The 12,241-nt window shown below is 36.2% G+C and overlaps 1 protein-coding gene across 1 annotated transcript; it reads left to right on the top strand.

Annotated features, from left to right (window-relative positions):
- Positions 1 to 5,044: 5,044 nt before the first annotated feature.
- Positions 5,045 to 11,795, top strand: selenol (selenoprotein L). The gene is made up of 9 exons (XM_034018094.3): positions 5,045 to 5,480; positions 7,475 to 7,553; positions 7,865 to 7,918; positions 8,217 to 8,262; positions 9,252 to 9,379; positions 10,006 to 10,120; positions 10,724 to 10,846; positions 10,947 to 11,084; positions 11,371 to 11,795. Exons 1-9 carry the CDS (start codon positions 5,372 to 5,374, stop codon positions 11,497 to 11,499), a joined length of 921 nt encoding a protein of 306 aa, XP_033873985.3. The 5' UTR covers positions 5,045 to 5,371; the 3' UTR covers positions 11,500 to 11,795.
- The last annotated feature ends 446 nt before the right edge of the window (positions 11,796 to 12,241 follow it).

A 12,241-nucleotide genomic window follows, 5' to 3' on the forward strand; every position in this document is an offset into this window, starting at 1 on the left:
GCTTCCCAGTATACCGTAATGTTGTCGAGTCGCTGTACTGGTATTCAATGTATTTTCCTGTTTTCTCCATTTTCTTCCAGTTAAGCTTTTAGTAAATTTATATCACACAACGTTTTTCTTGTGGCAGCATTTTCCTGATTTTCAACAAACACATCTCTGTTTTCATCAGTAATATTTTGAAATCTGGTTGTCATTTTCATTAAACTGCCAGTTTGTGTGCTGTGATGAAGTCAGTTAAGATGCCAACATGACCTGTGCATAATAAACTGTTATTATAATAACCCTGATTCCCTGAAATAGAAACATAACCATTATCGTATGGGTATTTACCTTCTAAAGACCCTGAACCTGATTAATTATATAAAAGCTGCATATAAGCATATATGGACTTTCCGCACAGATCACAGCATCATTTTTCCTTCAAGCTTTGAAGGTTAATGGATACATTTCTATTTCAGGGAACCAGGTTTATGATAATAACCTAACGTTACCTATCAAGTATGAAATGTAACCATTACCGTATGGGTGAGTGTACCAAAGCCGTCGCAAGGGCAATATTGCAGAACGACTGGAATGCTACAGGCTAAGCAGAGGCTGCCTTCTGCATTACCATACGGAACCCCAGTAACCAGTAGCTAGGGTGAATAATTGAGGGAGAAATTCACCTCTATGTTTATGTTGTAAGGGCCGACCCTGAAGCCGCTCTTAATACTCTAGTGCCAAAGCCAGGGTTTTGGGGATCCACAACATTCAGTCTGTAGAACCTTGTAAAGGTATGGGGAGTAGCCCACACTCATGCATTGCAAATGTCTGTGACAGATGCACCCTGGAACAAAGCCCACGAAGTTGCCATGCCCCTGGTGGAATGGGCAGTGAGCTTTTCTGGAGGGGGCAAGTTGGCTCGCTCATAGGCAGCCCTGACTGTGTCTGTTATACATTTGGACAGCCTCTGTTTAGACAGGGCTTGAACATGGGACTTCGCCCCATAACAGACAAAAAACAGTTTGGACTGCCTCAAACTTTTCGTCCTGTCAACATAATACGCTAGTGCCCGCACAGGGCGCAGAGCATATGGAGCTTCTGCTCCCTGTCAGACTGGAAAGGAGGTCGTTGGAAAGCCTCCAATTCCACATGAAATGCCAAGATAGCTTTTCGGCAAAAAAGCAGGATTGGTACGAAGCGTAACCCTAGTCCTGGCTTCTGCAAAAATTAATCAGGCTTTCGCAAATTAAAATGCCTGCATCTCACTCACCCGCTTTGCGGAGGTGATTGCAAGCAAGAAAGTTGCTTTGAGTGATAAAAAATTCAGCTCAGCTGAATGGAGGTGTCATGAGTGCATCAAACACCATATTAGGCCTCCAACAAGGAATAATATCCTTCGTAGGCAGCCGAAGCTGCCAAGCTCATTTTTAAAAATTGCCCCGCCAGGAAGTGAGCTCCTGGTGAAGCCGAGTCAATCTTGACATGGCAAGCTGAAACAGCTGCCCGGTAGACTTTTAACATAGAGGGGGATTTCCCCTCATCAAACAGGTCCTGCAAAAATTGCAGTATAGCCGCCATGGGACAGGTTGTGGGGTCAAAACCCCGGCAGGCACCACAAGGTGTCAATGACAGTATTAGACAGACCCAGACAGTTTAAATACAGTCGTTCAGGGGCCAAACCCAATGGGTCGGGATGCCATAAGGTCCCCCACGCCTGACTGAGCAGGTCGCGGTGCTTGAGTCTCCATGGCTGGCCGCTCAGGAGCTGTACCAGGACTGATAACCAGTCTACTGTGCCAATAAGGGGCTACTAATAGCACCCTGGCCTGGTCCTGTCTGATTTTCTCCAGACACAGAGGGAGCATGGGGAGCAGTTGGAAGGCACATAACAGTTCCCTCGGCCACTGCTGTGCCAAGACATCTACCGCCCGCGCGTCCTCAGCTCCTGTTATGGAGAACCAGAGGGGACAGTGGGTCGATTCCTGGGAGGCAAAAACATCTACCTGTGCTCTACTCTGAGGCGCTGGGAACTCCCCTTGAGAGGTGGATGGCTCTAGGGAGACAGCGGGTAAGTTGATTTTATTTTATCTCATCCCCTAGGCATGATTTTATTTGGTTATCTTGCTACAGTATTTCGTTTAAGATTTATTTATGTGCCTGTTTTTCTTTATTCACAATGATTTACATCTTTTTAACCGTGTAAGTAAATAAAGTTATATAAAATTTAATGAAAGATAACATTTTTGATAAACAAACCACTGTAAACTCGTTTACAATACACATATAAAGCAACGGTACAATATCACATGCCGACAGCCCACAAGAAAAAGTCATTTTTCTTTGATTTCATCTGTATTTTTTTGAAAAATACATGGCCAATTAACATAATATTGCTATTTTTAAAATTGCATTAACGCAAAAAAATCACATGATTTGGTTGTGTTTTTAGGTATCCCCTACAGCCTTGGCGTAGACACCAGTGTTACACCCTTCCAGCAGAGCCGAGGAACACTGCAGTGCAGCTCACAAGAACGATGCGTCAACAAAAGACAAATCTGGAGGGTGTCTACTTTATAGGCCTGTAAGAGCAGCCAGAATAATAGTCGTGTGTCTAATTCTGCATCTGTCAAAGAACATCCCCTTACCAGAGGCAGAAGAGATGCCAGACAGCAATGATGATGAAGACAATGAAAGTTCCAGTGAAAATGACGTTAGATCCACCCTCATTAGACAGAGATTTGAGACTGGAGCAATAAAATAAATTAAAATAAAATACATTCCACTTGATTTAATATCCCCATACCACATAGTTTGTCTTTTTGTTTATTATTATTATTATTATTATTATTATTATTATTATTATTATTAATAATAATAATAATAATAATAATAATAATAATAATAATAATAATATATTGTAGCAGTAGTAGTGTTGTTGCTGTTATTGTATACCCAGTAGTACAAATAAAACATTATTTTTCCAGTTTACTTAATTTTTTTTTTTTATTAATATAAAAAATTATTGAACAAACAGAACACTTCACAGTAAATAACAAAATGCAGTAACTTACACTGGAATAGGGATGTTACAGTATACCGCAACATTAACTCACCACGGTATTAATACCATAGCAAAAAATATTACCGCGATAACCGTGGGATCACAGTTTTGTAAATAAGTCAGAGTCTGGAAGGCAGACTTTAACACAGAATTCAACCGTATTGTATTGCTAGACGGTTTGACTGGCAATATTAATAAGGGAAATAAACTATTGTTTCAATTTTTTTGTTTGTTTGTTAATTATAGAGGTTTGCTTTGTGGCTTTGTCTGGCATCAGTAATGATTTAAAGTAGCCTGCAGCATCTTCACTCCACCAGATACAGTATGTGTTGTGCTCTGTTGAATTTTACAACTTTATAAAACCATTGCTTCATTGTTACTGCATCTTGCAAAGCGCTTTGTGATGGTGGTCCACTAGGAAAGGCGCTATATAAAATAAAGATCGACTGATTCATTCATTCATTGTACAGGTTTGGATCAAATGTGTCATTAAGCAAGTATAATATCCATGGATACTGGGTCTAAAAATAAAGCTGTAAAAAGCTGTAAATTAACCCTTACTTCAGTCACTAGACTCAAGTGAAATAATGTAATTCACTAAAATATCTGAAGCTCACCACTACTTGGATGATTATAAAAATAAGAATTTAAAAAATACAGGGGCGGGTGTAAAAATAAAAAAAAATAAAAAAAAGACGTTTGAAGCTAAATGACTACATTTTTGAAATTGGAATCAAATATACATTTTTGGCCTGATTTCCATAAAAGGTGTTTGTTTTTATATAGATATTCATTTATTAAGAACACTAAGGGTGTTTTGAAGCATTCTGAAGCGAGTGTAAAGTTTGCCCTCATTTTTATGAAAAGAATAAAAACATTTTAAGATTGTAAAACTAGTAAGAAACAACTCAAAAGAATAATGTAATTGCTCCAACCTGCAACAAATGTGTTTCTTTGTAGTCTCATAATAGTGATGATGTTTTTTCCTTTCAGAAAAAACTGAGGGAAAACTTTGCAATTACTTCAAAATCGGGCCTGTAATATCAATATATCCCGATAATTTCTGGACTAATATCGTGATAATGAAAAAGTTAATATGTGAATGCGGACTGTATAACTAAACTTTACAAGTTGTAATAAACTAAACTTGTTGCGCTTTCTTTCTGACTGGCAATTGTCTCCTTCACAAAGATAAACTCCATCTCCATATATATATATATATATATGTGTGTGTTAATTATGCATTTTAGCACAAGTAGAACAGTTGTGAGATTGATTTGATGTTGATATACTATTAGTACAATTACACTTACAAAGCTGACTTAAGGTCTCTAGATTGTTATCATTTACACTTAACTTGGACCCCAAATCAGTTTAGAGCTCGTTTTGCTGGGAATTACTTGACATGTAGACAAATATCAGCACAAACTTCACCTACAATGCTTTACATTTTACAAATGCACAAGGATGAAATTGTTTATGATACGAGAAATCACTGATTTATAACTGAATTAAATGATATGTACCTGAAAAACTTTACATATACTGTTATTCCTAGGAATTTAATACATGTTAAGATTAAATTATCTAATCTTATTTGGGCCCTGTCCCCGGTTCAAATCTCACCTCAGCCACTGACTCATTGTGTGACCCTGAGCAAGTCACTTAACCTCCTTGTGCTCCGTCTTTCGGGTGAGACGTAATTGTAAGTGACTCTGCAGCTGATGCATAGTTCACACACCCTAGTCTCTGTAAGTCGACTTGGATAAAGGCGTCTGCTAAATAAACACATAATAATAATAATAATAATAATAATAATAATAATAATAATAATAATAATAATAATAATAATAATTCACTGAGTGTTTATTAAAAAAACAAACAAACAAAAAAATAACTTCATGGCTAAAAACATTTTTGCCGCTAACATTAAAAGTCACAGTTTCATGAGTAAACATTTAACTAGTCAGGACAGTATTCTAGTTGCACATTGACCCTGCAGTGTGGGGCGCCTATCAATGAATGTGTGTCGTTTGTTTAAGTAGTGATGCAATACTTGCAGGAAAAAAATCTATTAACCTATTTGTGGTATTACATGTGTAGATTAAAGTTAACAGTACCAGCTGAATGTATGACGGATGAACAAATCAGTTCTGGAGTACAGTTATGAGTCTCGATTTCGCACAATAAGAAAATAAAGACCTATGCTATTTGTAATCTATACAGTAGGAGGCAGGCTTCTTGAATGGATTAAAATGTACTGCCTGTATGACTAGGCCAAAAATGGTAAACAGAATTCATCAACTTTGATGCTACTTGATTTATGAAATGGCAGAAGAAAAACTGCTACAGAAAGATAGTCTTGTTAAAAGCTTAGCAGATCTGGTTATTTCTGGAAGACAAATTCTCGAGAATGCTATTGAAGAAAGGAGAAACGGTATGTATCTTTTTGTGTCGCTTTCGCAATAACAATAACAGCTAAACGTGCAGAACAAAAGATATGAACATAAATAGCAAACACATCTTGTTTTTTTCCGGGGGTGGTGTTTATTATTTTGTATTATTATTCTCGTTTTCAAACAAATTGTGCTACGTACAGGTACAGAAACGCGTGGTTTGTTACACAATGTTTACATACGGTAAAAGGGTTATGAAATACGAGAGGTGAAAATAAATAATATAATGCACTCATCTATTAACAAAAAAACAGCATACCTTAAATTGAAATTGAATTTACCCTATTTGCGGAAGTTCTTTATTTGAGATGTGTACAAAAAAAAAATAGCTTCCCTTAAATTGAAATTCAGTTTACGCTAGGGTGCGCAATGTCTTTATTTGAGCTGTGTACTTCTGCTCCACAGTTTATTTAAATAGGTTTTATTTGAACTGTGCAAGCGCAAAGTGTCAATCATTCCCCTCAGCCTCGCCCACTTCCATCGAGGAAATCGGGGCTTGCTCTTGCTGTCTGCCGACACGATAAGCCAATCGCAGTTAACTTTAGATTGCATTCCAAACTAAAACTCAACAGTAATTAATTAATAATAAATGCTCTAATTTTCATACTAAATAGCACTTAATAGTACTGTACATGCCACTATGCACTATATTCGCAAGACAATTGCTCAACCTTCAACATCACACCCAGCTTGAGGTGGCAAAGCCCTCACACTGTGCGCTAATATGCAGGAAAAGAAGGGTGTGTGTGTATATTTCACTGCATGGCCTGTGAATGCCTACTTATGCCACACTGCAATCTACTTTATGTTAAAGAGAAATGCTCAAGCTTTAAAATGATACCATACTTGAGGTGGCACATCCAGAATATGTGATTTCCCCCTTATAATGTGAGCTAATAATATTAAATACGTAACTGTGCGAATAAGTAACTAACTTCAGCCCTCGAATCGGGAATAAGTAACTAACTTCAGCCCGGTTAAAGCTCGGATCCCCCATCCAGAACTCGTCTGAGTGTCAGTTTTGGGTTCCAACTAAAGTTCGCTGTGATTGCTCAAATAAAGATCTTGCGCATCCTAGCGTAAATTGAATTTCAATGTAAGGGAAGCTATTTTCTGTCCTTGAGTAAATTAAATTTCAGTTTAAGGTATGCTGCTTTGTTGTTAATAGATGAGTTTGCCTTTTGTTACTTTCACCTCTCATAATGAAAGGGTTGGCACTGGAAACTATTAAATCAGTCCAGTAGATGTCGCTTACCGCTTTGCAACACAGCCAGCCCACTCCTTAAAACTAATAATATCTGAAAACATATATTTAATCAGATTTACAAATATTTCTTATTATTATGTTTCTAACATGTTGCCTGATCACTGCTTATTCCACTCAACTCCTGGTCCAAGCTCTTGTTCTCTCCAGATTTGACTATAACTCTCTCCTTGCTGGTCTCCCTGCTTCAGCTATCTACCCCCTTCAGCTCATTCTGCTGCTTGACTTGTTTTCTCCCAACCTCGCTACTCTCATGCTACTCCTCTGCTTTGAACCATCCACTGGCTACCGGTCTCTGCTCGTATTCAATTCAAGGTCAATCTTAAACGGTTTGGGTGATGTAAAAAATTGAAGTTTGACATTATCGGCACATGATTTTACATCATTCATTCATGGGTTCTTCATTCAAGTTGCAAATTATATGATTTTTAATTAACCAATGTTATTGTTTTCTTTTTTTTGTTTTGTTTTATTTTTATTTTAATAATTTAGGTCAGATTAATCATTGTCCAAAATGTTCTTCAGGAAGGGGAATATCCTGAACGCCCCCACCGCCACTTATCCACAGCAGATAGTCTGGACTAACATTCCAATTGATGAAACTTGAGACTTGTGAATTGGACAAGCACTGTATTTCAAAAGTCAGTCCAAGAATTGTAATGTGTCGTTATTTGTTTATGTATTTTCATTACATTACATTCTTTTTAACAGGTTCTTTGCAAGATTTTTCTTCAAAGAAAATTTCTCTTTTGCTTGGATTCACTGATATGGGTGCACATTTTCTTAGCAGGTAATGTGTACTGTATATCAAGAACTTTATTTAAACCCCTAAAAGACTGGGGATTAATATTCTGCACTCTACAGTATGTATCTAGAAGTAGTATTAGATTGGTGACATGAATATTTAAAGCATTTGGAATTATTTGTATTTATTTTTTAATGGGGACTTGAAAGCCAAACTCTGTAGTATCACCTAAAGCCAAGTTGCCCCAGAGACAGGCCTGTCCAGCATGATTTATTTAATGTAATAGTTAGTTATGGAAATTAATACTTAAAGGATCATTTCCAGTTTAATAATCATGCATTTTCTATTTTTTTTAGCTTGTCTGTGAAGAAAAGAACTGAAGCTGAGGAGTTGTGGAAGAAGTATTTTCAGTAAGAATGTCAAGTTTTACATGAAAGATTACTAGTTGCAAGAGTCATAGAGAACAGTATGTACAAAATGCAGAATATAGTAATGACATATTAGTTTTCAATACATTGCAAGGCTCTCAAAACAGTAGATTACATATGTTACACATTTTTTTATGCTTGTTTATAAATGATTTTATTTAAAAATAAAAAATAAACTTAATGAAGATTAGGATTTCTTAGTAGTGGTTAGTAAATACACACTTACTCCTATCTTATGAATGCCAAAACTAAATTAAGTATTTTGTTAATTTCTTAACAGTGATGTTGATGTCCAAGATCATGTTGAAGATTTATTGCAACTTGAAGTAAGTTCTTTCTTGCTTTAGATTAGCAGATTGTCAAGAGAAGTACATATGGGGGGGTCCATATAGTTTAGAAGCTTCAAATTCTCTCTCCATTGTAATGAGGATATAACATTGTGCTTTTATAGTTTGGTTGTTTTATAAGCAAGGTTATAAAAAACACTGTAATCGGTTAACTGATTGCTTTAAGTCTAGACTTTTCTGTCCCTTAGCAATAAGATACAATTCATTGGTACCTAGCAAGGACAAAAAAAGTCACGTTTGTACCCCTAACTGTATTAAATTAGCATAGCTGGGAACCGGTTGCCAGTAGTCTCCTGTATTATTTCTGCGGGCTAGCGGCTGCACCAGGCTTGAGCGACCACATAGAATTGAAGTAAAATCTCTAAAACCTAATTCATTGAGCAAGATTTAAACATTTAAAAAAAAATGTTGGTTCCTCGAATTTGTTCAAAAATACAAATACAGGGCTTAATATCAGCTTGCTGCAAGACTTACATAATGGGTGAATTAGCATCGAATGAGAAATGTGTTGAACTTGTATGGACTACTGGTATACCGAATGCCCAATAACAACAATATATATATATATATATATATATATATATATATATATATATATATATATATAATTGATGGGCTTCAGTGAGGTGCAGGAAAATAATTCCATCTAGGGTTTCTGTGATGTTTTATTGTCTAACAGGACCCTTTGTAAGTGAAGCCTCATCTCAATGGGTAAATCTTCTGTATAAATAAATAAATACAAATAAAAAAATAATAAGAAAAAAAATAAGTTGGGAATCCATTTTATTTTATTTACCTCAACATGACTGTGGGTGAGAATGACTATCAAATATGTGGTAAATGGATATTTGAAAAGGTAAGAATCTTTTCTTGTAAGTTCAATAGATTCACTCAAGCTCTGATGACAGCAAAACCTGCCCTTTACATTTAATTCAGTTTAACCTGTGGTTGGGTTTTTGTTTCCATAGACAGATTGGAATGAGTTTGTCGAAGGCGTGGATTCAGAACTGAACCTCAATGGCAATCTCCACAGTGAGGTTCAACTAGGAGGATACATGCCTGGTGTACTGAAACTGAAGGATGCTCGAAGTGATGAGTAAGTAGAATAGCACATCATATACTGAAAAGCATCTGATTGTAGCAATTGCAAAATGTTTGCAGGCTTGTTCAAATGAAATGCTAGGGTCCTGTGAATACATCATTAGTCATTGAACTGATGTGTCTACCTTTCATGTCAGACATCTCAAAGGCTCAGTGGCCAGTTGCATAAAACACCTCCAATTAAACATCTGCAATTTATTTTTAATAAGCGAACAATGAATTAAATTAAATTAAATTTGGGACTATATTACACTGCGGATGTATACGCAATAAAAGTTTCTGGTTTTGTCTTAATTTAAATGTGTTTTAATTATTTTAATTATTTTTAACTTTCCTCAAATGACAGTTAGCCATGTTATAAGCGTTATAAACCACTTCAGGCCATGCGGTTCTGATGATATCTACCACTTCTGGGATGGTATATATCATGGGAACCGCACGGCCCATCGTGGTTTATACCTTACATATACCAGCCTGTATGAGCTCTGCCGAGAATGGGAAAAATCAGCTCGTCTGAAATAAACACTTTAGGGCACAGATGTCTGCTTGACATGTGCATTAAAAGCATCCACATCACAGAAGTGTGTGGGAGTGTATTAACTCATTGGCGTTGTTGTTTAGGTCTGTAAGCCTGGGCAGTTACTTGGGGAAAGGCACAAAGTTACTGCTTGTCCTGCTGAGGCACTTTGCCTGACTTCCATGACGAGATCACGTGGCAGAGCTAGAAAGGAGTCAGGTATAAGTTTAACTTTGTGTATTAGAATCACTTAAATTTTTTTCTGTGGTCTGTATGATTGTTGCAGATTTCTAATTTGACTGCACCTGTTTGTCTTGACAGAGAGATCCGTGGTGTCTCTGGTCAAAATGATGTGTTAAAACCAATATCTGTATGGGACACTGCTACTGAACCTTATATGAATATTCACAAAGTGTGTTTACTGGAACATTAATGGTTAAGATAGTAAATGCAAATAAAACGAAATAGGTTGTGTGTCCTTAAATGATTCCATTCTGGGTTTCTGTTTATTTCAATGAAGGCTGCTATGTCAAAGTGCCCCTGGTATATTGGCTCAATGTTTATGAGTTATCTGACCTGATCGACACAGAGTTGACAATATTAACTTGGGGAAGGGAAGTGCTTACTCTGGTGTTTGGAATCACTATTAAGATACAGTTGCTTATTGAAGTGCTAGGATTGAAATCAGTTTTGAATATTCGCATACTAATAGGAACTTAAGAGAGACACTTCAAGAATTCAGCAGTGCTTAAAAAACATCCTACTGCACCCAATGTCAGAATTACTTGAATTAAATAACAGTTTGATATCCCTTTGTTCCAGAACCTTTTAGACGCTGTGCCTTTACGTGTGTTGGTGATCTCATTTGGCTGTCGGGAGGGGGGCTTGTATTGGCTTCAAGACACAGGCTTCAAATATGACATGTTGCTGGACCAACACCGGGAGGTCAGCTGATTCTTCCTGAATGATGTTTAGGTTTTCCTTGTATTTGTTTCATTGGTGAAATACTGTAACCAAGATTTATCCCTGCTTTTTGTGGTTTCAGATGTACCATGCATTTGGCTTAGGGGTGTCCATAGCAAAAGTTTGGTCTTTCAGTAACCTGTTTCTCTACGCTGAATATAAAGCTTCAAAACGGCAGTTTGCCAGAACTCCTGCTAATATTAAAGACGACATATATCAGGTAATTAGACAGTAGATTGAATAGAATATTTGGTTTACTCTAGTTAAGACTTGATCAGATACATTTATATTATTATGATATACAAAATATATAATATTACAATTGTCAAGTTTTGCTATAATTTAATACAAAAAATAAATAAATTGCAGTTTTTGCTTTAATGTTGGTAGACATTCTTTGACTGAATTTGAACCCGCTTCATGAAAGGCCAGTTGACACTTGTTGGAATACTGTTCTCCCTATTTCAGCATAATACATAATAGATGATTGTCTTTATTGTTTTTAGCTTGGTGGCGATTTTGTCTTGGATGAGCGTGGAAAAGTGATTTATTTTCACCCCAGCGAGAATCCTTCTGACAGACCTTCAGTGACAGAATTATTGAATGCCATTGCTGAAGCACCCAAAAAACCTTAATCCAACTGTGTAACAAAAATGTGATAAGTGTCACACAGACTACACGTTTGAAAATGACAAGGAAAGCATGTTACTCTTGGCTTGTATCAATGAAAACAATGCTTGAACTCATATTTATGAAAAGTGTTGTATGATATATAAACAAGCTGAGGGATAATGACTTCTTTCCCATCATTTGAGCAGATTTTTATAATGCAGATCTAAAGAATGGTGCTTATGAGTCAGACTCATAAAAAGTACCAATTCATAATGATTATTATTGAAAAAATAAAAACAAATTGTATTGTTTTGCTGAATTTTTGGAGAGTCATATTTGCATTTGCTTTTATAAACTATTATTCATGCTTTATTTTGAAATGAAAACTTGCTCTTAAACAAAACAAAACTATATGAATATAATTAATATTTTATTTATCATGTAATCAATGAAACTAAACGGAAGTCATAATACTAGTTAGATTTTATGCTAGATTAAAAAATCTCAAATTTTTCAATTTCTCAGTTTTTTTGTGAAGTATATGGAAAACTACAAAGCGGTATGTAATTAAATATGTTGATTAAGCAAAATGAGTTAATTCTATAGAGTGATGCAAAGCTTTTTTTCCTGTCTGTGAGCTTGCCTGGTCATCTTGACTGCCTAGCACTAAACAGACTTCAAATCATGTGACAAAATGTCCCTTCAACTTGGCTGGTTCTGCCGACTTACCCTCTCTAGATACTGTAGGTTGGGCCAGTAGAAAGG

The sequence above is a fragment of the Acipenser ruthenus genome, chromosome 6 (genome assembly GCF_902713425.1).
Source record: "Acipenser ruthenus chromosome 6, fAciRut3.2 maternal haplotype, whole genome shotgun sequence".
In the NCBI taxonomy this organism is placed as follows: Eukaryota; Metazoa; Chordata; class Actinopteri; order Acipenseriformes; family Acipenseridae; genus Acipenser; species Acipenser ruthenus.